The sequence below is a fragment of the Lepus europaeus genome, chromosome 1, assembly GCF_033115175.1.
Source record: "Lepus europaeus isolate LE1 chromosome 1, mLepTim1.pri, whole genome shotgun sequence".
Classification (NCBI taxonomy): domain Eukaryota; kingdom Metazoa; phylum Chordata; class Mammalia; order Lagomorpha; family Leporidae; genus Lepus; species Lepus europaeus.
This window is the reverse complement of record NC_084827.1, coordinates 139,520,242-139,546,421: the sequence shown is the minus strand read 5'-3', so window position 1 is coordinate 139,546,421 and position 26,180 is coordinate 139,520,242. Positions and strand designations below refer to the sequence as shown.

The window sequence follows — 26,180 nt, the reverse complement described above, 5'->3', positions numbered from 1 at the left end:
TCACACAATGCTCCCTTCCCTCTGCTTCCATCCATCCCACATGGCTTCTTTTCCTCCACTTAATGTTCCTGCTCCTAGCTTGTGGGCAACTACCCTGTACCTCCAACTGCTTCAGATCCTTATTATATTTCCAAAGCAATGTGCCTTTCCTTTGCAGCACTTGTCTCTCTGAGACTTTCAGTTTTACATTTTTTCTAGTAGTTATTTAATTAGTAACTGCTTCCCTGATGAAACTAAAAACTGCATGAGGGCAAGACCCATATCTGTTTTTATCTTTTTTTTTTCATGCTGAATTAATAGCACTTGGCAGTGTCAGACACACAACAGGTGCACAAAAAGTTACTCTAAAATAATAGATGATATCACTCAGACAGTGTATACTTCATATCTCCCAGGAGCCCACAGTGCTGGTTTTCCAAAGATTTTTTTATGTGTTTGAAGCATTTTCTACCTTTCTTCTGCCTTTTAGTGAACTGCTTGGGAGAGATGACAAGTAAACTGCTGCAGTCTCTTCTCTTAACCAAAATACATATCTATATGATGTATTTTCAAAGGTTATTTTTTAAACATAGGCTGCACATTAAAATGACATTTTGTAATTTTTGTTTTCCACCAGGCGTACATTCAGAAAGTGGAGGGAGTTGATATGCTTGAGCTGGAACAGAGATTAGTGGACTCCAAAAACTGCCTTGCTTTCCTCATTGAGCATGCTAACTTTTCTCCGACAGATATTAGGCTAAATAATAATGTTTTCCAGTGGTATGGAAGAATGGGAGAAATCTTTGATGAGCACAGGAAAATCATTAAAGAAAAAACAGAACAATATCAAGAAGGTCTTAAGGTTAGTGTTATAGATATTTTAAATGATTTTTCACTTTCTGGAAATCTTTAAATTTTAACTTTTTTTTAACATTGTCAATGCCTGTATTTCATGGGATATTTATGTTAGGTTTCTCATATTAAAATTTAGTAGAACATAGTATACTTATTGGATCTTTTATAATGCTTACTGGATGATTAATGAGTAATATATTGATTGATATAGGACCATTTCTTGATTGTCCAAGGAAATAGGAGGAAACTATTGGAATGTATTGCCCACAAGTGACCATTAGTAAAAATGGTATATATCTTACACAGTTCACGATTTTTCTTTAACTGCATATCACAGCTCCCTTTGTGAAATGTTCCTTCCTATCTCATAATTGCTCAGAATCTCCTAAACCCTGTGGCCAGGATCATTGCTCTAACGTTCAAGTACTGTAACATTTTTTATTGTCATTCATATGTTTTGTGACTTGCCCCTATCTACCTGCCTAGCCTCATCTCCAACCCTTGCTCATGACTTTTTAAATAATGAACAACTTCCAGGTCTCTGCTCTCCTACACCTCTCACCTTTTGCACATTCTCTCCATCTACTCCAAAGCATGCCTTGACCACACAGGGGCTTGCCTGTCTGCACTTAATGTGTTTCTTGAGTAGCCCTCTCAGTCAGACATCAGTGCTGCTTCAACATTTTTCAAACCAGGCTAGTGATCTGATCCTCACGCCATTATTGTCAGGTTTATCTCCCTATTAAACGGTCATTTCCTTGTTTTTTGTCTTTTGTTCATTTATATCCCTGTAGCTCACATAGCAGCTAATATACAGAAATCCCATGAACATTTCATTGCTGCTGTTTGAATAAGTAGCTTAGTATTTTCAGTCTAATTTCACAGAAGAAAAAAACCAAGATTCTTAAAGATTGAGAAACTTGTTTCAGGTCAGACAGTCAAAATGATTTTTGACATAAAGCCCACTTCTCCTTATATTGCACTATAACAAATACTGTTAATTGACAGTATAAGATATTTGGAGAATAATTCATAGACTTAAAAAACAAACCTTTGAATTTAAACTATAGTATACATTTCCTTTTTTCATTAGGCCATTTCAGAATCCTTAACAACCTGTGGAAAACATAATAAAAAGTAAATATTAGATGCTTAAGTTATAATATAATAGAAAAATTGCTAGGTCATTACAGTTATATACCTTTTGTTGAAAAGTATGCTATTCCACAAAATACACATTTTATTTTATTTTATTTGAAAGTCAGCATTACACAGAGAAAGGAGATGCAGAGAGAGAGAGAAAGAGAGAGAGAGAGAGAGAGATCTTACATCCGATGGTTCATCCCCAGATGGCCGCAACGGCCAGAGGTGTGCTGATCTGAAGCCAAGAACCAGGAGCCACCTCCCGGCCTCCCATGTGGGTGCAGGGGCCCAAGGACTTGGGCCATCTTCCACTGCTTTCCCAGGCCACAGCAGAGACCTGGACAGGAATTGGAGCAGCCGGGTCTTGAACCAGCGCCCACATGGGATACGAGCGCTTTAGGCCAGGGCATTAACCCACTGCGCCACAGTGCCAGCCCCTAAACTATACATTTTTGATAAATTGTCTCTCTCATTCTTTTCCCACTGAGCCAAAGCAATAAATTTGCCAGGAATCTAGATAAAAGGGGATAGAAATCAACCTAGATAATCTGTAAAATAGAAAAATCTATTTTTGAATAACCTTGATTTGACTTTTGAATATGTTATTAAGAGCTATTTTTGGAGCCATTTAATTTGGAATACCTTCCAGTGAAAATAAACCATTCTTATTAACATACTCACATCTGCTTTATATTGGAACACTATAGTTTTCAAGCTTTTAAATCTGGATTTATTAACCTTACACATTTATTGTGAAGTGAACTCATGGGGCAAGAAAAATTACCCTGAGGTATCTTGTTCTAGTATTGCTAATTGAAGTGATTTCTGATTATCAAAACACAAGAGAAATGCAGATTTTTTTCCAGCTGCTTGTAATAATGCCACAGATATCTCTACACCCTTAAAAAATCTTAGTTTTCATTTAGCCCCATTTTTTATTATTATGGGATTTTTCAAATGTTTACAAATCATTTGTTAACATAAGTTCTTGAACATATTAAAGAATACCACCATTTAATGCATTTTATTTTATCCTGTTAGAGCTTCTGACATAAATAAACACTGGATAAACTTTTCCTAATCTGTGAATTAGAGGAATTTTAACCCATTATTTTTAAATTTAAAAAGTTCGGCATATTTGAGATCTCTGTCCTGTTCCCGGTCATGTCTTTCTTTATATTTTGTCAATGACAAAATATAGTAATAATAATTCTGATAATCTCTACAAACATTTAAAATTTCTTTTGATGCCAATGAATGGTAACAATGAATGTTATTTTTATTAGTTACGATGCGAACGATTTGTGGAGGAATTGGAGAGTTATGCTAAGCAAGCAGAAGAATTTTATTCATTTGGAGACCTTCAAGATGTACAGCGGTACCTGAAAAAGGCTCAGACACTGAATGCAAAGTTGGATTTAGCTGCTGACAAGGTATAATTTAGAAATTCATAAAGAGATTAATTTGTTCAGTTGCAAAATAATTGAATTTGTGTTTAATATTCATCTTTAAGAAATATAATAAAGGGATGATCATTGTGGCTCAGCAGGTTTAAGCTACTCTTAGCACACCCTGATCTCATTAGAATACCTGGAATCAATTTCTGCCTTCACTTATGATCCAGTTTCCTGCTAATGTGCACACTGGGAGACAACTGATGATGACTGAAGGGCTTGTGTGAGATTTCCAGATGTCATTTCTGACTCTGAGTGTCAGTCTGGCTCTGTCCTGGCTGTTGAGGAATTTAGGGCGTGAACCATCAGATGGAGGGTGTCACTTTGTCTTTCTAACTCTTTTGTCATTCTGCCTTTCAAATAAATAAAAATAATAAATAAACTTTGAAAAATAGCCAACTATAACAGTTTATATTTACTTAGAATATAATAGAAATAACTCAAATTGATTTTATAGATATGCTTCAAGGAATAATAATTGCTGGTTTCTATTCGTAGTATCACTGTAATCTACCAATAGAAAACAGTGACCTTCATCTTTTATTTTAAAAATAAAATTGTGGATTGGTCTGCTTAATTTTTACTTTGTGTCATTTAATCAGTTACATCATAGTTCTATGATAGTTGAGAATCCATGGTTTTGAACAGAATCAGACAAATATCACCTAATTAGTGTCCAGTTTTTCTACTTAGAGACCAACTTAGATTTGGCAGCTGTGTTTTAAAACTAAACTCATACTTTTCTCCCACCAAACTATGTTGTTCCCAATGCTGCTGTTTCAGAAATTGGTTTTCTTATTACAAGAAGCTAGAGGAGGGAAAGCCATACATCTGAAAATTTTGATTGTTTATAAAAAGGAGAGATATGACAACATTAATATTATAATAGCCTCCCATTTTTCTCAAGTTAAAAGATTTCAATATTTTATCCATCTAGGTAGTTAAATAGTTTATAATAATCCCAAGTTTGTCAACCTAAATTGGGAAAGAAAAGCTAGTTTTTTTAAAACTAAAGGCACAGAAATTTTAAATAAACTGCATAATTGGTGCATCTAACTCACACTTTCCCATACCATAGATTTCTCCTCTGAGCTACTCACATCATAAAGGGAAATGAACTTTCCTTGCCTCTTCTTATCCTTCTTATCATCAAGACTTAGCTTTAGTTGCACCTTCCCTGCAGAAGCACCTGTGACTACGCTTTTCTTGTACCACAGAGTATTAGCATTTTTGACGTATACTGTTCATTTTATAGGAAACAGATACTGTTGTGTTCTCTTCCCGTGTGGATTTATCAAATAAGTGCTGTTTATATTTCCACTTATGTATTGTTTGTCTCCAGAGCTGGATTACTAACTCACTGGAGTTGATACTTTGTAATATAATATTTTTTTTTCAATTTTCACCCATACTTAATAGAATGCTATGTTTATTGAAAGTACTCACATTCTTGTTAATGAATAAAGCTATGTCCTCAGTATGTCTGGGAAGGCAAAAAATTTTTATTTATGCAAATTTATTTGACCTTTAACTAACTTAATCAAGCATGTCTCTCTGAAAATTATAATCAGAAAGAGATAGGGAGATACTATTCAGCTTTAAGGAAAGAAAAGAAAAACCTATCACCTGGGACAACAGATGTTATACTAAGTGAAATAAGCAAGATATATATAAGGATAAATATAGCATGATATTATTTACATATAGAAAAATTTTAAAAAAATTTTTATTTGTTTATTTGAAAGGCAGAACCACAGACACACACACACACACATACACATACACAGAGAGATAAAGAAAGAGACAGACAGACATCTTCTACCAGATGGTTTATATTCCAAATTGCCACAACAAGCCAGGTCTGAGCTAGGCCAAAACCAGGAGCCAAGAACTCCATCCAGGTCTCATGCATGAATGATGGGGGCCCTACTCCGTGGGCCATCTTCTGTTGCCTACCCAGGCACATTAGCATGAAGCCTGATCAGAAGCGAAATAGCTGGGACTGAAACCAACAGTCTGATATCATATGATGTTGTCACATGCAGTGACTTAACCCATTTTGCTACAATGCTGGCTCCATCATACAGAATCTTAAAACGTCAAGCTTGGGGACAGGGATTTGAAACAGCAGTTAAGATGCTGCTTGGGATGCCTGCATCCCAAATCAGTGGACTGCAGGGTTTTGTTTCTGATCCAGCTTCCTGATTATGTGCATCCTGGGAGGCAGCAGATAATGGCTCAAGTGCTTGAGTCCTTCCACCCCTATGGGAGACTCAGATGGAGTTCTTTACTTCTGGCTATTGCAGGCATTTGGGAAATGAGTACCAGTGGATGGAAGATCTCTTTTCATCTCTCTCCTTTTTTCTCTCCATTTCAAATAAAAATAAATCAAACTAGGCACTAGACTAGAATTACGGTTGCCAGGGACCAGAGGGCATGGGGTAGGTGTTAATAGGGATTGGGGAAATGTTGGTCAAGGAATATAAAACTTTTGCTTAGGTGGTAGTAATAAGTTCAAACAATCTATTTTACATCAGCAGAGACTATAATTAATAAATATGTATTATATATTTTAAAATTGCTAACAGAATTGATTTTAGGTGTTCTAATGACAAAAATGTTTTTGTAATACAAGTGTTAGCTTGATTTAGGCCTTCCCACAGTATATACATATATCATAGCATCATGTTATACATCACAAATGTAAACAATTTTATTTTCAAATGAAAATTGCTAGGAAACAGGTTATCAATGTAACTTTACTGTTTAGTGAGAGTTTTTGGAGTCACATTTGAAATACATACTTTAAAAAATCCTAATTTTCATTACTGTTGCTTTCAAAATAACGAAGACATTTTGTGTCTATATTTTCAGATTGAGCAGTTTAATGCTGAAGAGGAGGCGTTTGGTTGGATAACGTCAACATATCCTCAACGTAAAAAAATCCAGGATGGCTTGAACCCTTATCTTCGTCTCTATGAAACTGCTGTTGAGTTTAGCAGCAAGCACAGAGTGTGGACAGAGGGACCATATCACAAGGTGAATCCAGACCAAGTGGAAACAGATGTTGGAAATTATTGGCGAGGACTATACAAGCTGGAGAAAATCTTCCATGATTCTCCAAATGCATTGGCAATGACAAAAAAAGTAAGAGCAAGGGTAGAAGATTTCAAACAACACATTCCTCTGATTCAAGTGATCTGCAATCCTGGTTTGCGCCCCAGGCATTGGGATGCCATGTCTGCCATTGTTGGCTACCCACTACAGCCATCCGAGGACTCCACTGTGTTTTCTTTTTTAGAAATGAATTTGGAACCATATTTAGACAGATTTGAAGGCATTAGTGAAGCAGCTAGCAAAGAATACTCTCTTGAAAAGTCCCTGGAGAAGATGATTAATGAATGGGATGGAATGGAATTTGTCATTCTTCCTTACAGAGAGAGTGGGACATATATTTTATCATCAGTTGATGAAATTCAGATGTTGTTGGATGATCATATTATTAAAACACAAACTATGCGAGGATCTCCTTTCATTAAGCCTTATGAAAAACAAATGAGGTAAAATGATATTTATTTCAGTGTTTTATGCTGTATTACCAAAATTGCTTAAAATATTTAAGTAAAGTTCTTCTGAGAGTTGATTCTAAATTTCATGCATAATATTTTAAGTAGTTCATTATAAGGAACCATAACCTTCATTGTCTTTGCTACCATCTTAATAACCTTTTTGTTAATTTCTTTTTTAAAACAATTATTTATTTGAAAGAGTTACACAGAGAGAGAAAGAGAGGCAGAAAGAGAGGTCTTTCATCCGCTGGTTCACTCCCCAGTTGGCCACAATTGCTGGAGCTGCACCGATCCAAAGCCAGGAGCCAGGAGCTTTTTCCGGGTCTCTCACATGGGTGCAGGGGCCCAAGTACTTGGGCCATCTTCCACTGCTTTCCCAGGCCATAGCAGAGAGCCAGATCAGAAGTGGAGCAGCCAGGTCTCAAACTGGCACCCATATGGGATGCCGGCACTGCAGTGGTGGCTTAACCCACTATGCCACAGCACCGGCCCCTTTGTTAACTTCTATATTTATAACTACTGTATTATAACAGTAGAAATCAATGATCAGATACTAATTTTTATTGCCCACAATATGATCTTATTTTTGGGCTTTAAAAATAATTTTATGCCTGTGAACATAGTTTAGAGAACATAAAAACTATGAAACTGAAGGTAATAATATCATTTTACAAATATAGTCATCTGTCACATGATGATATTTTGGTCCAAGATGGACTGTATGTATTTCACTGATCCCATATGATTATATAACCAAGTGACATTGTAGACATCTTAGTTTCTGTAGGTGTTTTCTGTGATGTTTGCAAAACAATATTATTGCTAACAACATACTTCCCAGGATGTATCCTTGGGGTTAAGCAGTGCATGACTGTATACTAATTAGTGTGTCATAGATGATCCTTGTTTATCTATTGGAATTTCTACTCATATGCATGAAGGATGGTTAATAAGTGCAAAGAATGAAAATAATGGTTTTAATCTGGAGTTTTAAGTATCAGACACAGCCAAATACATCAAAGTCTTTTCTTGTCTATCAACGTTTCCAGTGTTTTATAATTTTTGCCAAGTGGTTTATATTTTATCTTAAAAACTAGTAGAAACAAATCAGACTATCATTTTAATGTGAATTTGCATGGCAGGGGAACGCTAAGTGCTTGGTATTATCTACCGCTGGTTACCGGTACATTATCATAAATAGGGGCATGCTCTCACTGGAGTTGGCTCATTCTCTGCTTCTTCTCTCCTGCCAGCTTGCTCCAATGTTCAAAATTCAACAGAAGAATTTTTAGCTACTCTGAAAGTCATATCTAGATGCATTTTTAGGGACTATGCATAATGTCATTAGCTAATGGAAAGTTTTCTGTATCAGATGGAGTAATAGGTAAGGAGGGAAGGAAGGCAGAAGAAAGGACAGACATGCATCTTTTCTTGTGCAAAGAGTTAAGCAAATTCACTTATAAACATTGAAAGTATTTTAAAAAGGAATTTGAAAATGCCTGCCTGGTGACTTGGATAGCTCCTATTTACATTTGTTGCTTTTAATAATCTAAAATTATGGATTAGCATTAATAAGAGTAATGTGTTAGTATGTACATAAAGTGATGTCACTCTTATGTTCTATTGCTATCGATGAGTCATTCTTTAAGGCTAGGTTATCTCTAATAACAAAGTGATTCCAGCTGTCAAGGTTCAAATATTGGCTCTCTTATTTATTAGCTGGGCCAACTTGAGCCTGGCATTTACCCTTGTGTGCTTTAGTATCCCCATCCATAAATAGATATTAAATGGAACCTACCTCAAAGATGTTGTGAAGATGGAGTAAATACACACTGATACCTTAGAACTATGCATGTAATTTCCTGAGGAAATTAAGTCAGTATTTATGTTTTTGATATTTAGAAATAAACTAATAATCTATTATAAATTGAAATATGTCATCCTCTCATGAGTGCCACACTAATATTTAGGAATATGTAGGTTTTTCTTTGAATGCCAGTTACATCCTAGAAATTGAATTTTTTTTTCACTGTCTAACTCTATCTGTAGAAATTGAATTTTTTTTTCTAGAAATAAGTCCTTAAGGGTCCAAATTAAGGGGATTAAAAAGAATGTTAAAGGAAATGTGTTTTGGGTGTATGTTACATTGACTCAAAGTTCTGAGTATTCTTGCCCTGAGAATACCTTTATTGTCTTCAAAATCTCATTTCTCAATTGGTACCCTCTAGCCATGAAACTGGGCCTTAGAAAAGTTTATCGTCATGACTTATACAGAAACCAGCCCATTTGTAGATAGGTGGGCCGTAGCATGTACAAGTATATCTGTATAAACATAAATGTTGATGTTATTATTTTAATATAGATTTTGTAGGATACATCTTGTGATTTATCATTGAATGAAACTAGATAAAAGGAAACTGGAATAACAACCTGTACAAAAGATTGACAATCTAGTTCTGGCTCTGAGTTTTGTCATCAGATGCCTTCATCAGATGTCTGCTGTTGATGTGTTGTGTGTTGACATTTTGCTTTTCAGAGAATGGGAGGGTAAGCTCCTGCTGCTTCAGGAGATTCTGGATGAGTGGCTCAAGGTCCAAGCCACGTGGCTGTATTTGGAGCCTATTTTCAGCTCTCCAGACATCATGTCTCAAATGCCTGAGGAAGGCAGACGATTTACAGCTGTGGATAAAACATGGCGAGATATAATGAAAAGTGTTATACAAGTAGGTAAAACTTTTCAAAAATATGGTTATTTGGTTGACTTGCAAAAATCTGCATAACCAATTAGTGTTTTTGGTAAGTCATTATCTTTTTTTTCATGTTTTCTTTTCAGCTATTATTTTAGAATACTAGGAACAAGAAATATAATAAACAAAAGTAGATATTTTGTCCTGATTACTCCTTAAGGTCCAAATTGAATGTATGTTATTCAGTGACCTTTGGTTCTATTCGTGGTTCTTAGCAGAAGTACTGGTAGAAAGGTGCTGTACTCAGTGCATGCTGTCTTCATCTTTTTGTGACTTCCTGACTATGGGCTACAGTGCTACTGGTATAATCTGCAGTAGGAATATGTCAGAGTATCAGCTACTCAGTCAACAAGTTTCTCTGATAAGAACTTCAAAAAGACGAGTTGTCAAGACAAATAGATCTTTTTATTATTATTATTATTATTCTATTTGATTATTTTTTTAACTTTTATTTAATGAATATAAATTTCCAAAGTACAGCTTATGGATTACAATGGCTTTCTCCCCACCCCTCTATAACTTCCCTCCCACCCGCAGCCCTCCCCTTTCCCGCTCCCTCTTCCCTTCCATTCACATCAAGATTCATTTTCAATTCTCTTTATATACAGAAGATCAGTTTAATATATATTAAGTAAAGATTTCAACAGTTTGCACACATATAGAAACACAAAGTGAAAAATACTGTTTGAGTACTAGTTATAGCATTAAATCACAATGTACAGCACATTAAGGACAGAGATCCTACATGAGGAGTAAGTACACAGTGACTCCTGTTGTTGACTTAACAATTTGACACTCTTGTTTATGGCATCAGTAATCACCCTAGGCTCTTGTCATGAGTTGCCAAGGCTATGGAAGCCTTTTGAGTTCACCAACTCTTATCATATTTAGACAAGGTCGTAGTCAAAGTGGAAGTTCTCTCTTCCCTTCAGAGAAAGGTACCTCCTTCTTTGATGACCTATTCTTTCCACTGGGAACTCACTTGCGGAGATCTTTCATTTAGGTCATTTTTTTTTTTTTTTGCCAGGGTGTCTTGGCTTTCCATGCCTGAAATACTCTCATGGGCTTTTCAGCCGGATCCAAATGCCTTAAGGGCTGATTCTGAGGCCAGAGTGCTGTTTAGAACATCCACCATTCTATGAGTCTGCTGTGTATCTCGCTTCCCATGTTGGATCGAAGACAAATAGATCTTTAGAGTCCAACAAATGCAGTGCATTTCAGTAAAGTAGTAAAAAATACATAAACACTGTGGAGGAGACCTTGCAATTTAGGCTAAGGAGAAAATTTAATAAAACCATAACACTGAAAAACACAGATTTTCTTCAATTCAGAAGGTATTTATTTACTGCCTGTAGCACATAGTTTGTGTTATAAAATTAAGGTTAAAATAGAAAAAATAGGTATTATTTCATTAAATTATTATAATTTTCTGCATTGATATTTGATCAAATACAATAATATAAGATAGGGTGAGTAGTATATTATAATTTTCCTCCCCTAAGTAGAAATATGTAGATATTCATTTTTTAGGCTTTGAAAGTTGCCTAAGTACTGATAATACTGTATTGACATAAGCTATATTATTTGACAGGAAAATATCCAGACAGATAGATATGAATTTATTTAATTAGCTTCTATTTATATATATACTTAAATCTCTATAAAACAGAGCTTTTATAAAATTAATCACACTTGAATTAATTTCAAATTTAAAGGATCTGTTAGTCATTTTATAATATACTTACTTTTAATTAATTTATTTTCTGTTTGGTTTTTCATATAGTTTTTTTACTATAGTACAAAACAAACACTTATAACATGTACTATATTTGAAATGGGATGAAGAAATTTTTTGTTGGCTTGAAAAGCAAAAAGTAAATGTTGTGTTTAGTGTCATTACTTTTTTTTAACTTTTTTGAGATTTGATAAAAATATTCTTCAAAATTCTATATAGCTAAATAATTTTATAGATACTTCAGTGCCTAGAAAGGGGCAGCTATGCTGGGAGAGGCAGGCTTTTGTTCTTATAAAATTTCTGAGTTAAAAGCAAACAAAACATTATTTGCCCTCATTCCTAAGTAAGCAGAGATTTTTTTGGGGGGGTGGCATTTTATTTTAAATTTTTTTTTGTTTTTGATGCAAGACTTGATTTTCTTCCTCAACTCTTTGCATTTCTCTCTCTCAATATATTAATATTCAAGGCATTTTTTGCTCATGTCCTCTGTAGGTTTGAAAATAAACATGAATCTGTATCCTCTCAGAAAGTCAATGAGCCGATCTGGGTAGTGGAGGCCACTGGATTAATTGCTCAGTATAAAAGATTATCATTTTCATTCTTAGGGGTTTCTAATGAAGATTGTCTTACTTCACTAAAAAAAAAAAAGCTTCAAAGATTAAAAATAGAATGTAACTTCTATTGTTAATATAACTGGCTTGATTGACACATCTTGGTTCCTTGAGGTATAAGCCTGATATGATTTTCTGTTTTGGTATCTGCTACCAACTATGCTTGACCAAAGCCATCTTTCTCACTGGGGGAGGCTCCATTACTAGCCTTTCAGTGTAATCCAAAAATTTATATCACTTTTGCTTATTAATATAGTTTAGTCTGTGAAGACTTACTGTACTTGTTTCAGAATGTCAGTGTTCTATTCTGAGCTCTGCTTCTTCCACAATGCAGAGAAACCTGAGGCTCCAGTGGTGGGGAGACTTAGGTACTACTCTCCTGCACTCATTCTCTCCATCCTAAGTGCTCATCATTGGTGTTGGAACAAGGATAAGGTGAAGAGAAGGAGGGACAGATGGATGGGGAAGACACAGGAAGAGGGAGAGGGGAAGAAAAAAAGAAAGGAAGATCACAAAAGTGAAAACCCATTTCCTGATGTAACTGATGTTGCAAAATTGGCTGTTCTTTTTTGTAAGAGGTCATAAAATGAATACCTTCCTGTCGTGGACGTCCAGGCACTGTGCTTTTACTATTGGTCATCATAACTGGTCATGCATTTTGACCAATTGTGGATAGATAAAAGGCACCTATTGGCTCAGTGTAGACAGATGAAGAACCCAACAGGGCACCCATGTGGGTTTAGTCATCTTTCGTGAGATTTGGCAGCATCTTCAAACCTGCCTTTTGCCACTTGCCTGTGATATATATGTATTTTTGATCCATGGTGTATCAGTACTTCACAAATCTGCACCTTAATTTCACCTGCCTTCCCTAGCCCAAAAGTGGAGTCTGAGAAAAGTAGATTCCATTACCTTTTAATAACCCTGAGCACCTGGTCCTCACCTGTGTTCATCTGGCTGTCCCATCACACCACATTCTCCTGTGGTTCTTTTTCTGTTCTGGTAGCACTGGAGCTGGTCAGCACACCTGGCAGCTAAGCAGACTTCCAGCTGGGAAAGATGCTCTGTCTGTCTTTTCTGGCAGGTGAAAACTTTATGATGACTCTCAGGTGCCTTTCTCAAGGTTCAGGGATAGGAATCAGTTAATTACCCACCAGATGGAGGTGAGAGAAATGGATAATCTCTGTTCATGTTTACTGCATTTCACCCCCAACTGTGAATTTTTGCTCAGCCAAATATTTTGTATTCCATCCAAGGCAGAAGACAGTCTTGAATTTCTCCTCAAACACTTTTCTCTTCTAGTTCAATCCCTTGTCATACTCTGTGCTGCTCAGACAAAAACTTAGGAGTCATTCTTTTTTTTTTTTCTTTTTTTGTATAGTAAATATGACCACTTGGCACCAAGCACCTCACCTTTTTCTGATGAGCTGGAAAGCTAGAATTGACATCTCCCTGGCTATTTAGCATCTAAATTTCTGGAAATGAATTAGATTTTCCAAGTGGATATGCTCATTTAGGATATGGAAAACATAAGTAAAACCATGACCCTCTTGCCATTTTAGATATTTCTATCAATCCTGATCATGGACACATAACTTCTTTTACTTTTCCAGTATGATTTCAGTGTCTACCCATCAGTTTTATGGGTATTGAGAGACTGATGATAGCAGTCTGTTGATCCTACCTTCTGATCCTAAAATCACAGCCCCCCCCCCTTATAGTTTATTGAACTCAGTAGTCCAGTGGTACTATCAGTTTGTCCTGTTGGAGGCAGAGGTAGTAAGCCCTAGAAGGTCAGTTCCATAGTGTTTTTTATTTTTGAAGATTTATTTATTTATTTGAGAGGTAGAGTTACAGAGAGAGAGAGACAGAGAGAGACAGAGAGAAAGGACTTCCATCTGCTGGTTCACTCCATAAATGGGCACAATGGCTGCAGGTGAGCCTATCTGAGGCCAGGAGACAGGAGCTTCTTCTGGGTGTCCATGTGGGTGCAGGGGCCTAAGCACTTAGGCCACCTTCCTCTGTTTTCCAGGCTACAAGCAGAGAGCTGGATTGGAAAAACAGCAGCCAGGATAAGATCCAGCATTCATATGCGATGCAGGTGCCACAGGCAGAGGACTAGCCTACTGCACCACAGCACCAGCCCCCTACGTTGTTCTAGAAATCCCTCTAGGAAGCCCAGCCTGGAGTGTATTCCTTATGGCTGTTCCAAGATTTTGTTATTCATTCCCTGTTAAATTCCTTTTTTTCTTAATATACCTTGAGAGAGTTCCTACTAAACTTGAATAAATTATCAGAACCTCGAGGATGGAAGCTAGAATTACTTAGTTGGGTAATTACTTAGTTGGTCATCCTTTGAAAAAAGGACACTTGTAGTACCTGACATGCAGTACAAAAATTGCTTATGTAAATTGATGCTCCTTGTCTTCTGGAACAGTCTAGTTCATAGGCAAGTCTTTGCTGGACCAAATGGTTACTGAAATACACAAATATGGTAGGAATTTGACATACAAGGGGTGTGAGATAGGCTGAATTCATCCAAAAGCATTGATGATATAAAGAAATGGCATGATTCAAAGTTTCAAATTCTGTATAAAAGATATGGTCAGATAACTGAGGAACTTCTGTGGTTGTCCTCAAAGAACCTTTTATTTCTCATGGCTGTAAGTTTGACATAGGCAAAAAAGAGTGATAGAGTCTAATGTTATGAGTTGCCAAATTGCACTTTAACTTAGTCCTTAACCTTCTTTCCAGATATTTTATGTGAAAGAGAGGTTACTCACTGGGGAAGAGTGTGATGGTGAGAACTGGAAATGGGGACAGTTGAGTGGATTTGATTGACTCTCATAATGCTGACCCTCAAACTCTGCCTCCTTTGCCATCTTTGCCAGATGCCTTGGTAGATGTCTGTAGAAATATGGGTGGAAGTGTATTGTGGTGGTGCTTGTCCAGGGAAGAAAGAAAATAAGTTAGATGTGGTCATATTTGTTGATGTGAGTTCACCTACAGAGAGTCTGGTTTCAAAGTGCTGTTCCAAGAGAAGTGAGTTGTTCTGTTTTATTTGCTTTGTTGACTGAACTTGGCTTGTGATGGCCCATCTCAATGAGAGTGAAATGTTTAAAGATACTTGATGAAATTGAAAGAAATTAGAGACTGACTTTAAAATCTTCATACAGAATAAGATTGTACTATTCAGAATTGGAACTTACAGCCCTATTTTAGAATGGTCTTAAAGAACAAGAGCAAGGAATCCTTCTAGTGGCACAACTTCAATGAGTGTTCTAGCTTTTTTGTTTTTAATCTTTCTTGGATCTACATTGGTGATTGTCAGTAAAAAATAGTTCCCCTGAACAATTAAGGACTTAAAAGAAACAAAATTGAAAGATCGGAAAAAGAATGTCTAAAGGAGAACAATTAAAGGGTTCACAGAATAGATTATAATGTGAGCATATTGGTGTTCCATGTGAATTCTTGAAAAAAGGTACCATTGTAAAGGGAGGCATTTAATTATATGGTTGATCAGTTGACCTATTTTGTGAATGTCAACCAGCATATGTCAGTGTGTGTACAGTGAGCTGTGAAATAAGAGTCATGTAATATATTGTCCATACTGGAGAACTTTTTAGAGTTAAAATAAGTAGTAATTAATATAGGACATGAAGAATGAATCAGAATTCCCCTCATCAAGCTAGGATAAGTGGCCACTCTAGCTATAAACAGAGAAGTCATGATGGCATGGAGGGGAATTATGGGATTTGATTCATCATCACAAACTACTCCTCATCTACACTTACTGCCAGTAACAGAAATTATTAGAAACATAATATTTCTGATACAGAGCCACACCTGGAGGGACTTAGTAACCATTTTTTAGGAGTTGACTTCAATGGTCCTGATTCAGTGGAGATGGGAGCAGTAATTTGTACCAGATGAATTTTTTTCCTCACCCCAAGCTTCGGCCAACACTATTGCTCACTTCCTGAGCGACGTATTCATTTTGTCATATTTCCACACAACATTGCTTCTACCAAGGAACTCAGATGGCAAGGAAGTGAGGCAATTGATTGATACACATGAGATTAACAGGTCCTGCTATGAACATTGAGTTTAGGAAAAGTGAAATGGCTCATATTAAAGACTCATTCACGATTGGAGCTGAAAACTTTAAGTGCTTGCTTTTTGCCCGTTGACCAGATTACTAGAACTATCTGCATTATCTATGCAGCATGGGGTTTTTATTATTTTTACCTAAAGATGTCTCTTTTTGGTAACGACAAACGTGTTTTTTAAAAAAGCCTGGTTTTTCTCAATACACCTTTAAAGGTTTTTAAATTGTTTCATATCTGGTCAAGTTGAGATTTTTAAGAACTTCATTTTTAATTTGTAATAAAAGTTTACAACTTGATTTTTTCAAAAAAGTCAACAAACTGCAAGCACTTGCTAATAAAGGTCTTAAATAAATAAAAAAAAGACTCATTCACTGTATCTCAGGGAAGATAATAGTTTGTGAGTTTGAAGTGAAGTTCTTTTATATTTTTATTCTTAGTTTTTAACAGATTCAATATAGTTCTTAGATATAATAATATTATATTTCTTTCCCTGCCTCCCTCCCTCTTTCTTTCTAAGATAATATATTTTTAATTTACTCTACAGTAGTTTCAATGATCTGTGATTACTTTAAAATTTACTGTATATGGATGAAATGATAATCTTTATATTTGATTATTTCTTATAGCCCTTGCCTATATTCCCACTAAACTAGGGTCTTTTCGCTTTTTCCTTGTTAAAGTTATTTGGGATGCAGTTCTAGTATACATGCCGTATGTTCTCCACCAGCTCCAAATATATGATTTCTCCTGTCAGCAGGCTACATGGGTCTGGGAATTAAGGAGTGAAAGTCGGAGTGACACTTCTCACCAGTCCACTCGATAGGCTACCCGCAACAATTCGCTTCTCAGTATCTTTATTTGTTGTTGTTGTTTTTTATTTTGTTTTCCAAAGAAGCCTTTTATTTAATGAGTATAAATTTCATAAGTACAACTTTAGGAAAATAGTGATTCTTCCCAGAATATCTGCCCTCCCACCCCTACTCCCACTCCACTTCCTCCTCCCTCTCCCATTCCCAGTCCCATTCTATATTAAGATTCTCGCTTTGCCAGTTGAAATCTAGTAATGGCTTTTTCTCTACATTACTATTAGTATCCAGGGGAGAGCTGCTTCTGAGTGGGGATAATTCACTAGTTTCATTGAATAGGAAGTTCTTGATATGTTCCCTCCATCTTTTAACTTCTCTTTCCTTATAACTTTCCAATTTGTTTACTCAATTCCAACTACATTGGTTTCTTTCTTCTCCTTCCTTTAATAGCACACACCAAACACACTGAACCCCAGGCCTTTACATTGGTTGAATTTGCTGCTTGGAGCACTGTACCTCTGAATATCTGCAGAGTGAATGCTTTGCTGCCTTGAAACTTTCTCAGATATCACCTTTATAAAGAGGTTCACATCAAGCAATCTATTTAAAATCAATGTGCTTTTGCCTTTCCTGGCACTTCTTATATATTTTCAGTTTTTTTTACATCTGTCATTGCCTGACTTAATATATAATTTATGAATGGTTATGCTTGCTATTTGTTATCTGTCTCACCCATGCCTGGGATTTTTGTCCATTTTGACCACTATTGTCACACAAACACTTAGCATAGTGACTGGCATGTAGCAGGACCTCAAAAATATTTCTTAAAAGACTAAACTAATAATTGAGATTAATTCTTGAATTAGTAGTTCTGAAGATTCTGCAATTATTCTGAAAAGCTTCCTGTGAAAATTTGGCTTTAGGTAACTTGACTTCTAGAAATATTAATCCTAGAATGATTCTAGGTTAAACAAAAGATTTCTATTCCTGATGAGGTCAAAGAATCTTAAAATTATAAGGGGGCTTAAAGTTCTACTCAGTTGACCCACATTTCTTTCCTAGGTGAAAAGATTTAATGAGGTTCTTATCAGTTTTTTCCTTTGTTTATCTTTATTTTTTAAAAGATTTATTTATTTATTTGAAAAAGTTTCAGAGAGAGAAGGAGACACAGACAAATAGAAAGTTCTTACATCCACTAATTTATTCCCCAGATCGTTGCAATGGCCTGTGCTGGGCCCGGCGGAAGCCTGTAGCTTCTAACAGGTCTCCCACATGGATGGCAGGGGCCCAAACACCAGGGCCAATCTCTGCTGCCCTCCCAGGCCATAAGCAGGAAGCTGGATCAGAAATGGAGCAGTCAGGACATGAACTGATGCCCATATGGAATGCTAGCTCTCAGGTGGTGACTTTACCTGCTGTGCCACAATGCTAGAATTATCAGTTTTCTTTTGTACAGGGATTTCTGACTACGAAGTTTTGCTTCCAGAAACTTACTAAACAGACTTGAATTCAATTCCACTGAGTATACAGAACTGTCTTCCATGAACTTCCCTGGCAGCAGTAATTAGAAAGCTCTCTCTATGCTCTCAAATGAAGTTTCAAGCCCTTGGTATCAGTCTTTTAGTTTAGAAATGTCGACAACTGGCAAATTGTCATTTGAATTGATGAAATTAGTGATGGTTGTGAAGGAGAGAGAGAGAGAGAGAGAGAGAGAGAGAGAGAGAGATAAAAGTTGTAAAATCTTTTGTTTAACCAGGAAATGTGTTGGGAATTCCTTTCTTCCCTTCTAGGAGACAGAAAGTGTCAAGGAAGTCATACTTTTTCAAATTTCTAGTGGCTTCATGTTACAACAACTTATTGTTAAGTCCTTAGATTGTAGCTGAGTATCAGCCATAGTTCAGCCTGGAGAGCTGTAGGTTCCCTGTGTATCCACAGGATTGACTCATCCTGCATTCACTCAGGCATTCAACAAATATTCATAGAATGCCTACTCTGTACCAGGAATTTATGGCAAAGGATTTAAAGTTAGTTTTATTTTTACTATGATAAATAATCTTCCTTGAAGGATGGTGGGTTATAAAATGTTCATTTCAACTCCATAAAACTGATAGAGTGATATAGATGTCACATTTTCTCCTCCCCCCAGAGTCAGTCTCTCTCTCTCTCTCTCTCTCTCTCTCTCTCCCCAGACCAAGAGAAGATGAAAAGGGTAGTTTCAAGTGTATGTGTCTGAGGCACTATATCAGTCATTTCAAATATGTTGTCTACTTTGGTCCTCATGCCAGCTTTGAAAGAGGGCTCTTATCTCTGTTTTGAAGATAATAAAAAGATTAAAAGATTCAGGTTAGGCATATGATCATGCAAAGTCACCAGTTCCCAAGGAGCAGGGTGTGGAATAGAAACTGATTTTAGGCTCTTTCCTTTATCTGAAGCAGTCTCTATTCTCATTTTTTTACTAGGTGAGATTGAATTATTTCATTTCTAGTCTTCATATGATAATTTTAACATATTTTAAAGCCCATCTACAAAGGTACTTAGATTATTTTTAATAAGATTTATTTGTTTACTTGAAAGGCAGAGTTACAGAGAGGCAGAGGCTAAGAGAGAGATAGAGAGGTCTTCCATCCACTGGTTCACTCCCCAAATGGCTGCAATGGCTGAAGCTGGGCCAATCCAAAGCCAGGAGGCAGGAGCTTAAGCTTCTTCTGGGTCTCCTACATGGGTACAAGGGCCCAAAGACTTGGGCCATCTTCTACTGCTTTCCCAGGCCATAGGATCTAAAATGAAGCAGCTGGGACTCAAACCGGTGCCCATATGGAATAGCAGCACTGCAGGCAGCAGTTTTACCTGCTGTGCCACAGCGTCAGCCCCAGGTACATAGATTAATGCCTATGTTCATTTAGGAGTAGCTTATTTTGTTCGGAGTCATTGAGCTACCTGGTTAAATGGGTTTGACCTCAGTAATTTAATGGTTGAAAATATTTTACTGGAATGCTAAGTATTTTCAGAGGATTTTTTGTTTGTTGTTGTTCTTGTCTTGGTGATTTTAGTATGTGATGAAGGGAATGTGACCTTTTGTTTCAATAACTTTTTTTAAGCTTTTGAATCTTTTATATGGAACAATAACATTGAAATAAATTCTTTGCCTGAGAATAAAACAAATACTGTTAATTTGTGAAAGGAGTTTTTCTCATTTGTTAGCAACAATTCAGCTTTTTTTTTTTTTTTTTCAAAGAATAGCCTACTGTTCCAGAAGGTGGCACTCTAAGAACACTCTTTTGATTTTTGAATTTAAGCGTGTAGGAGTTCTACTCTATCCTTATTTGGATGAATTGCCCACGTAAATTATGACTTGAGTCCTTGTCCTGCAGTGTGTGTGTTTAATGTCTATTTGAAACATAAAACTGTTAGGGAGGATAATAAAATGCCGTGTAAAATTTTTATACCCTTAAAGTTTATATAATCATACTGCATATTTTATATATTCCTATTTTATTGAGACAACTAGTATTAGTGATAATTATTTTTTATCAAGTTACTGTGTTTCCAAGACAAATTCAAAACAAAGAAGAAAAGTTATATCTTTCCTTTTTAGTCAGATTCCAAAGTACATTAACAAAAATACTTTTGAGACCTCTGCACTGGAATAAAATTCCTTTGAAACAACTTAAGCTGACATGTTTGGTTGAGCTCCCAGGTGTGACTGAATACCAAAAATAAGTTTGAATATGTAATATAAAAATTCACAGTTTAATTTTTAACTAGGAAAAATGCTATTTATTTAATTTTACCTAAATTTTATAAAATGTCCTATGTATTAATAAATATCTGGTTTGTACTCATGAAGTTTCTTATTTGGTATGATGACTGAAATCTCTGCAGTATTGTGTTTTAGTAACTCTTTTTAACATTTTTATGTTTATTTTGTAAAGAAATTTTCTTACTTTGTCAATAGTGAACATTGAGTTTGGAGTTATAAGACCAAAAATAGGCCCAGCTAAGAACCACACAGTAAATAAAAAGAAAAAGAATTTCATTTCAGCTGTAGCTAGATTTTATATTTATGTATATACACATATATATGTATACACATATATTTTTAAAGATTTATTTTTCTATTTATTTGGAAGTCAATTATAGGGAGAGAGAGAGAGAGAGAGCTCTTTCATCTACTGTTTCACTCCACAGATGGCCGTAACCCTGGCCAAAACCAGGAGATTCATTTGAGTCTTTTTCATGGGTAGGAGGACCTAACCACTTGGATCCTTTTCTACAGTCTTTCCTTGGCCAATAGCAGGGAACTGTTAGTATTTCTAATTATTTTTATAAATTCAGTGTTTCCTGTATGGATATTTTATGAAATCAATAAGCTCCATTTTTTTTAAATAATATGAGTTCTTAAGCTCAGCTTTTGGTTGCAGTTCTTATTTTAAATCCTGCAGCATAAAAGAAAGCTATTTTAAAAATAGTTGATTGTATTTGAACTACTTTAAAGCAAACAGTTCACAGTGACATTTTCAGAATTCTAAACCTTAAAAGTGGAAAGTCTTAGGTTGTAGGGAGTTCAGAAAGAGCACATCTTGAACTATACCAAGAACAGTTATTTACAAAATAAAATCTTTATAGAAAACTTCTACCCTGGCTTCTTTTTTCATCTATAGTTATAAAACAGGTATTATATTTTATTATTATTATTATTATTAATGAATAACTAGAGTACTCTGTCCTTAAAGACTGAAAGAAAAGGGGTCACATCTCATTCTATTTTGTTTCCCTGTCTTTTTTGTTAGTTTAGACTGTATTCTCTTTTTTTCCCCTTTTGTATGATATTTTTCTACTTCTTATACTTTCCAAGTTAGAAATTATGAATAAGATGTCTAAAGATCAAGGCAACATGACTTTTACATAATTAAAGGGGCCAGGTAGACATAAAATTTGCAAGACTACTTTTTAAAAATAAATATTCACCTTAAAATTTGCATAATTCTTGTATGATCAAAATGTATAACTCCAGCTATAATTTGATATATGTTAAGTTAATATCTAATATTCTTAAATTTTTTTTATTTTAGAATAAACATGTTTTGACAGTTGTAACTATTGAGAGAATTCTGGAAAGGCTGAAAAAATCTAATGAACTATTAGAACTCATTCTTAAAGGACTTAATGAATATTTGGAAAAGAAACGTCTCTTCTTTCCCAGATTCTTTTTTTTGTCAAATGATGAACTTCTTGAGATACTGTCTGAGACTAAAGATCCCACCAGGTAAGTCACTTACATGTGCTGTAACACATGGCTAAATTTATCTGCTTTAAATTTAACTTTTAGAATAAGGTAGAACATAACTAGATATATGTAATCACATTTGTATGATAATTTTCTTTAATAATATTCTAAATATTGTCAAAAATTGATTTTGAATAAGTGTTAAAAACATAACTGGTATCATTGATGGGTATTTTTCCAAAAATGTGACAACCTTAGGGAATGGATTTCTTATCTCCTATTTTATTACAAGATTCTCAAAACACATCACTCCTTTACATCACAGTCAGAATAAAAACAAGTGCTCTCACGATAGCTTTCAATGATACACACAGATGGTCCTCATTATCCTTTGTATTCATCTGCTGTTAGTCATCTTCTTGTTCACTCTGTTACAGTTCACTAGGTTGCTTCCAATTCTGCCATAAAAAGGGCAGCCTCCTCCTTCAGTGTGCTGCGCTCTCTGCCTAGGATGCTCCTAGCCCAAATGCCTGTACAACTTCTTCCTTTACCTCCTGTAGGTCTTTGTGGAAATCTGCTTAAGCATCTGCTGTCAAGGGGCCCTTCCTTGGTCATCATATTTAAAGTGGCAATGCCTCTAGCACTTCCTGGCCATCTTTCCTGAACTTGCCTTCCCTGCCTTATTTTCCTTTTGAATACTTGTTAACATCTGGTATACTCTACAATTTAATCAATTTAATTATTTGTTTACTGCTTTTCCTCCTCTAGCAGAAGATAAGTTCTGTGATGGCAAAGACTTTTTACTTTTTCTCCCCACAGCAATGATTCCCCAGTCTTTAGAGGAGCTTCTAATATATAGGAGGCAGTGAATAGATACTTGTTAATTCATTACTTTTGCATCTGTGCTTTCAAAGTAGGAAGCAAGTAATTCAGACAAAAAGATAAATTCACTCTCACATTTCTATTTGAGATTTTATACTCTACTTCTTTTTACCCGCTTGAAAGATGAATGGCATTGGTTATTGGTAATGCACCAAAATAAGGGGTTTAGTCAGTCCATCTATATTACGTTGAATAGACTAACAGTTGGGTAATGTCAAAGCAGTTGATTTAGTAAACTCAGAAGTACTCAAAGCACTAAACCTATCCCATAATGTTCAAGAAGCCTCTGAAGATCCCAGTTGAAATGACTACATTTCTGCATTCGAAGATTCTTCAGATTAGCATATTTATCTGTTGAAATGGATTTGCTCCTTATTTTACTTTTAGCAACTTTCAGATGATTGTGTTAAAAGTGAAGACTTGTATATGTTTCTTCTGTAACTCTTGTTTATTCTTTTATTTTCTAAAAAGATCTATTTATTTGAAAGGCAGAGTCTGTTGGGGGGGGGGGAGGGAGGGAGAGCCGGTGTGAGGGGAGAAAAAGAGAGAGAGAGAAAATCTTTCATTGACTGGTTCACTCACTAAATGACCACAATGGCCAGAGCTGGCCTTTTTCTGAAGCCAGGAGACAGGAGCTTCTTCCAGGTCCTCCATGTTGGTGGCAGGGGCCCAAACCTGTGGGCCATCTTTTGCTGTTTTCCCAGGCATATCATTAGGGAGCTGGATAAGAAGTGGAGCAGCCAGGACTTGAACCATATGGGGATGCCGATGTCTTGGGCTGTGGCTTTACCCACTATGCCATGATGCTGGCCCCTAGTGCTATTACTTTGATTGCAATTTTACATGTCCCTTTGTAATTATTCAATTAATGCTGACCTTCCATTTGACTATATAATCCATGTAAGAAAGATTGTGTTTTTCTTTTGTATGTGTGTTTTTGGCTTATGCTTGATACTTCATCCCTAGTAGCATCTAGCAAGAGCCTAATACTTAGTACACATATATGAATTTTAAATGAAGATTAGTGCACAAAGAATATTGGCTTTTAGGAAATATTTTAATTTTATTGACTCTCTTAAAAATACTTTTTTTCCTAATAGGGTGCAACCTCACTTGAAGAAATGTTTTGAAGGAATTGCAAAGGTAGAATTTACAGAAACTTTAGACATTACTCACATGAAGAGTAGTGAAGGAGAAGTTGTGGAACTTGTAGAGACCATTTCAACAGCTAAAGCCAGAGGTCAAGTGGAGAAGTGGTTGGTTGAATTAGAAAGAATTATGATTAACTCCATCCACAAGGTAACTGGTTATAGTTGTTACTAATTTAAGAAAAAGATGATATATTTTTAATCTTATTATAAATGAGTCATTGATAAATGTACTGTTATTTAGACAGAAATTGGAATATGAATTACCAACTCAAATGTAATAGATAACGTGACAGCAAAAGCAATTACTTATGATAGTAATTTTGTTGTGACATTTTAAAAGTGGGAAAAATACCATCTATACCACAGGAAACTTGGTTTTGTAATGCACATCTCATTTCTTGTGGCTACATGCTAATTCCTTCATCATTGTTTAGAAACACTTTGATCTACCAGTCTATTTTTAGTCTTGCTTTAGAAGTATCTCTGTACAGATTCACATGAATTTCCTTAACATGTATAAATCTTTTTGTTCTGTATGTATTTAATATACATACCAAAATGCTATAAAATAACATATAGTTCCTACAATTAATGGTTTCCACTTCATATAAAACATACCGTCATTTGAAATTATTTTTATAACTAGAGAATTAAAAATTATGCTAACAAATACAGATTGAGTATTCAAGTTCATTTATGGAAAGGAAATTACCTTTTCTTCTACTTTAAAATTTATTGAAACACAGAGAGAGATACAGAGGGACAGAGAGCTCCATCTTCTAATTCACTTCTCAAATGCCCACAATGTCCAGGATTAGGTTTGCTATCTGATATAGTATACAGTGATAACTCATTATTTTGGGGGACACCTGATACTATTTTAACTATTCTTTTATTGTTTTTATCAATGCTTAGAGAAAATATTTTGGTTGCCATTTCAAAGCATTAAGATGCAGTGGCAAAAATTATGTGAAAAATAAATATCTTTCCAAAATGTTCACATGTAAGGTTGTTGTTGGTAAAATATGCAAACAAATGCAATATGAATTTGACAGATAGGAAATATATGTATTTATGTGCTGTTATGTTTTCTTAAAAGGCTATTGCATATATATGTGTATGTTTATATATAAGATACTACAGGGAGATGATAATGGTGGTAGACTTTATATATAATATTGTGAAATCTTATATAATCATATTTCTTCATATCTATCCACATAGAAATCCCTTTTATAATTTAGATTTTGATGTCTTCTTGTTTTTCCACAGTGTCCTTCTAGAACACATACTTACTCCATGTTCTTGGCATATCTCTGCTGAGCCTTTCTTTTCACCCCACAGTTGGCTATTTTCACCTGCCCTTTCTGTGACTTCTTTGGCTTTAAAATTTTTCTTTTATTATCGATAGCCAGCACTCTGCCCTTTATCTTTGTCAGTGCTATAAATCTCCCAGGTAGACTCAAAATTTAGAATGGGGGCATCCTTATATATCTGTCAGAAAAATCTAATTTTGACAATCTCTTCTGAAATTCAAACATTGAAATGTGTATCACCTCCTAGGTGACAGGATTATTTTTAGCTGAATCATTTAATAGAGTGTTTCCCACTGATAGATCGTTTAAAAAAAAGTAGATATGTCAACCCACTGAACATATGTGGCAGAGCACATGGACCAGACTTAAAACATGTAGCAAAGAACAAAAATTAGACTACCTGACTTTGCAGTCCTCCACTCTGTATGAATGAGTTACATATCTATCCCTGTCATCATTGCCTTGGGCATCGCACTATATGACTGAGAGGGAGTGAGTGCAACACACTGTAAGTGCAATACAGAAGGAACTTTGGAGGGATTGTGTAGTTTTCCCAAGTACACATGTATTCTCATGTATTTGTTGAGTGTGCATGT

The 26,180-nt window shown here is 35.5% G+C and overlaps 1 protein-coding gene across 1 annotated transcript in view; it reads left to right on the top strand.

Annotated features, from left to right (window-relative positions):
* The window catches only part of DNAH7 (dynein axonemal heavy chain 7), a 385,917-nt gene that overhangs the window by 119,935 nt on the left and 239,802 nt on the right, over positions 1-26,180 (top strand). Inside the window, exons 16-21 of the mRNA XM_062189419.1 lie at positions 617-841; positions 3,264-3,410; positions 6,306-6,991; positions 9,537-9,723; positions 22,081-22,274; positions 24,218-24,416. Coding sequence (XP_062045403.1) covers positions 617-841; positions 3,264-3,410; positions 6,306-6,991; positions 9,537-9,723; positions 22,081-22,274; positions 24,218-24,416 — 1,638 coding nt within the window. The remainder of the gene's footprint in view (positions 1-616; positions 842-3,263; positions 3,411-6,305; positions 6,992-9,536; positions 9,724-22,080; positions 22,275-24,217; positions 24,417-26,180) is intronic.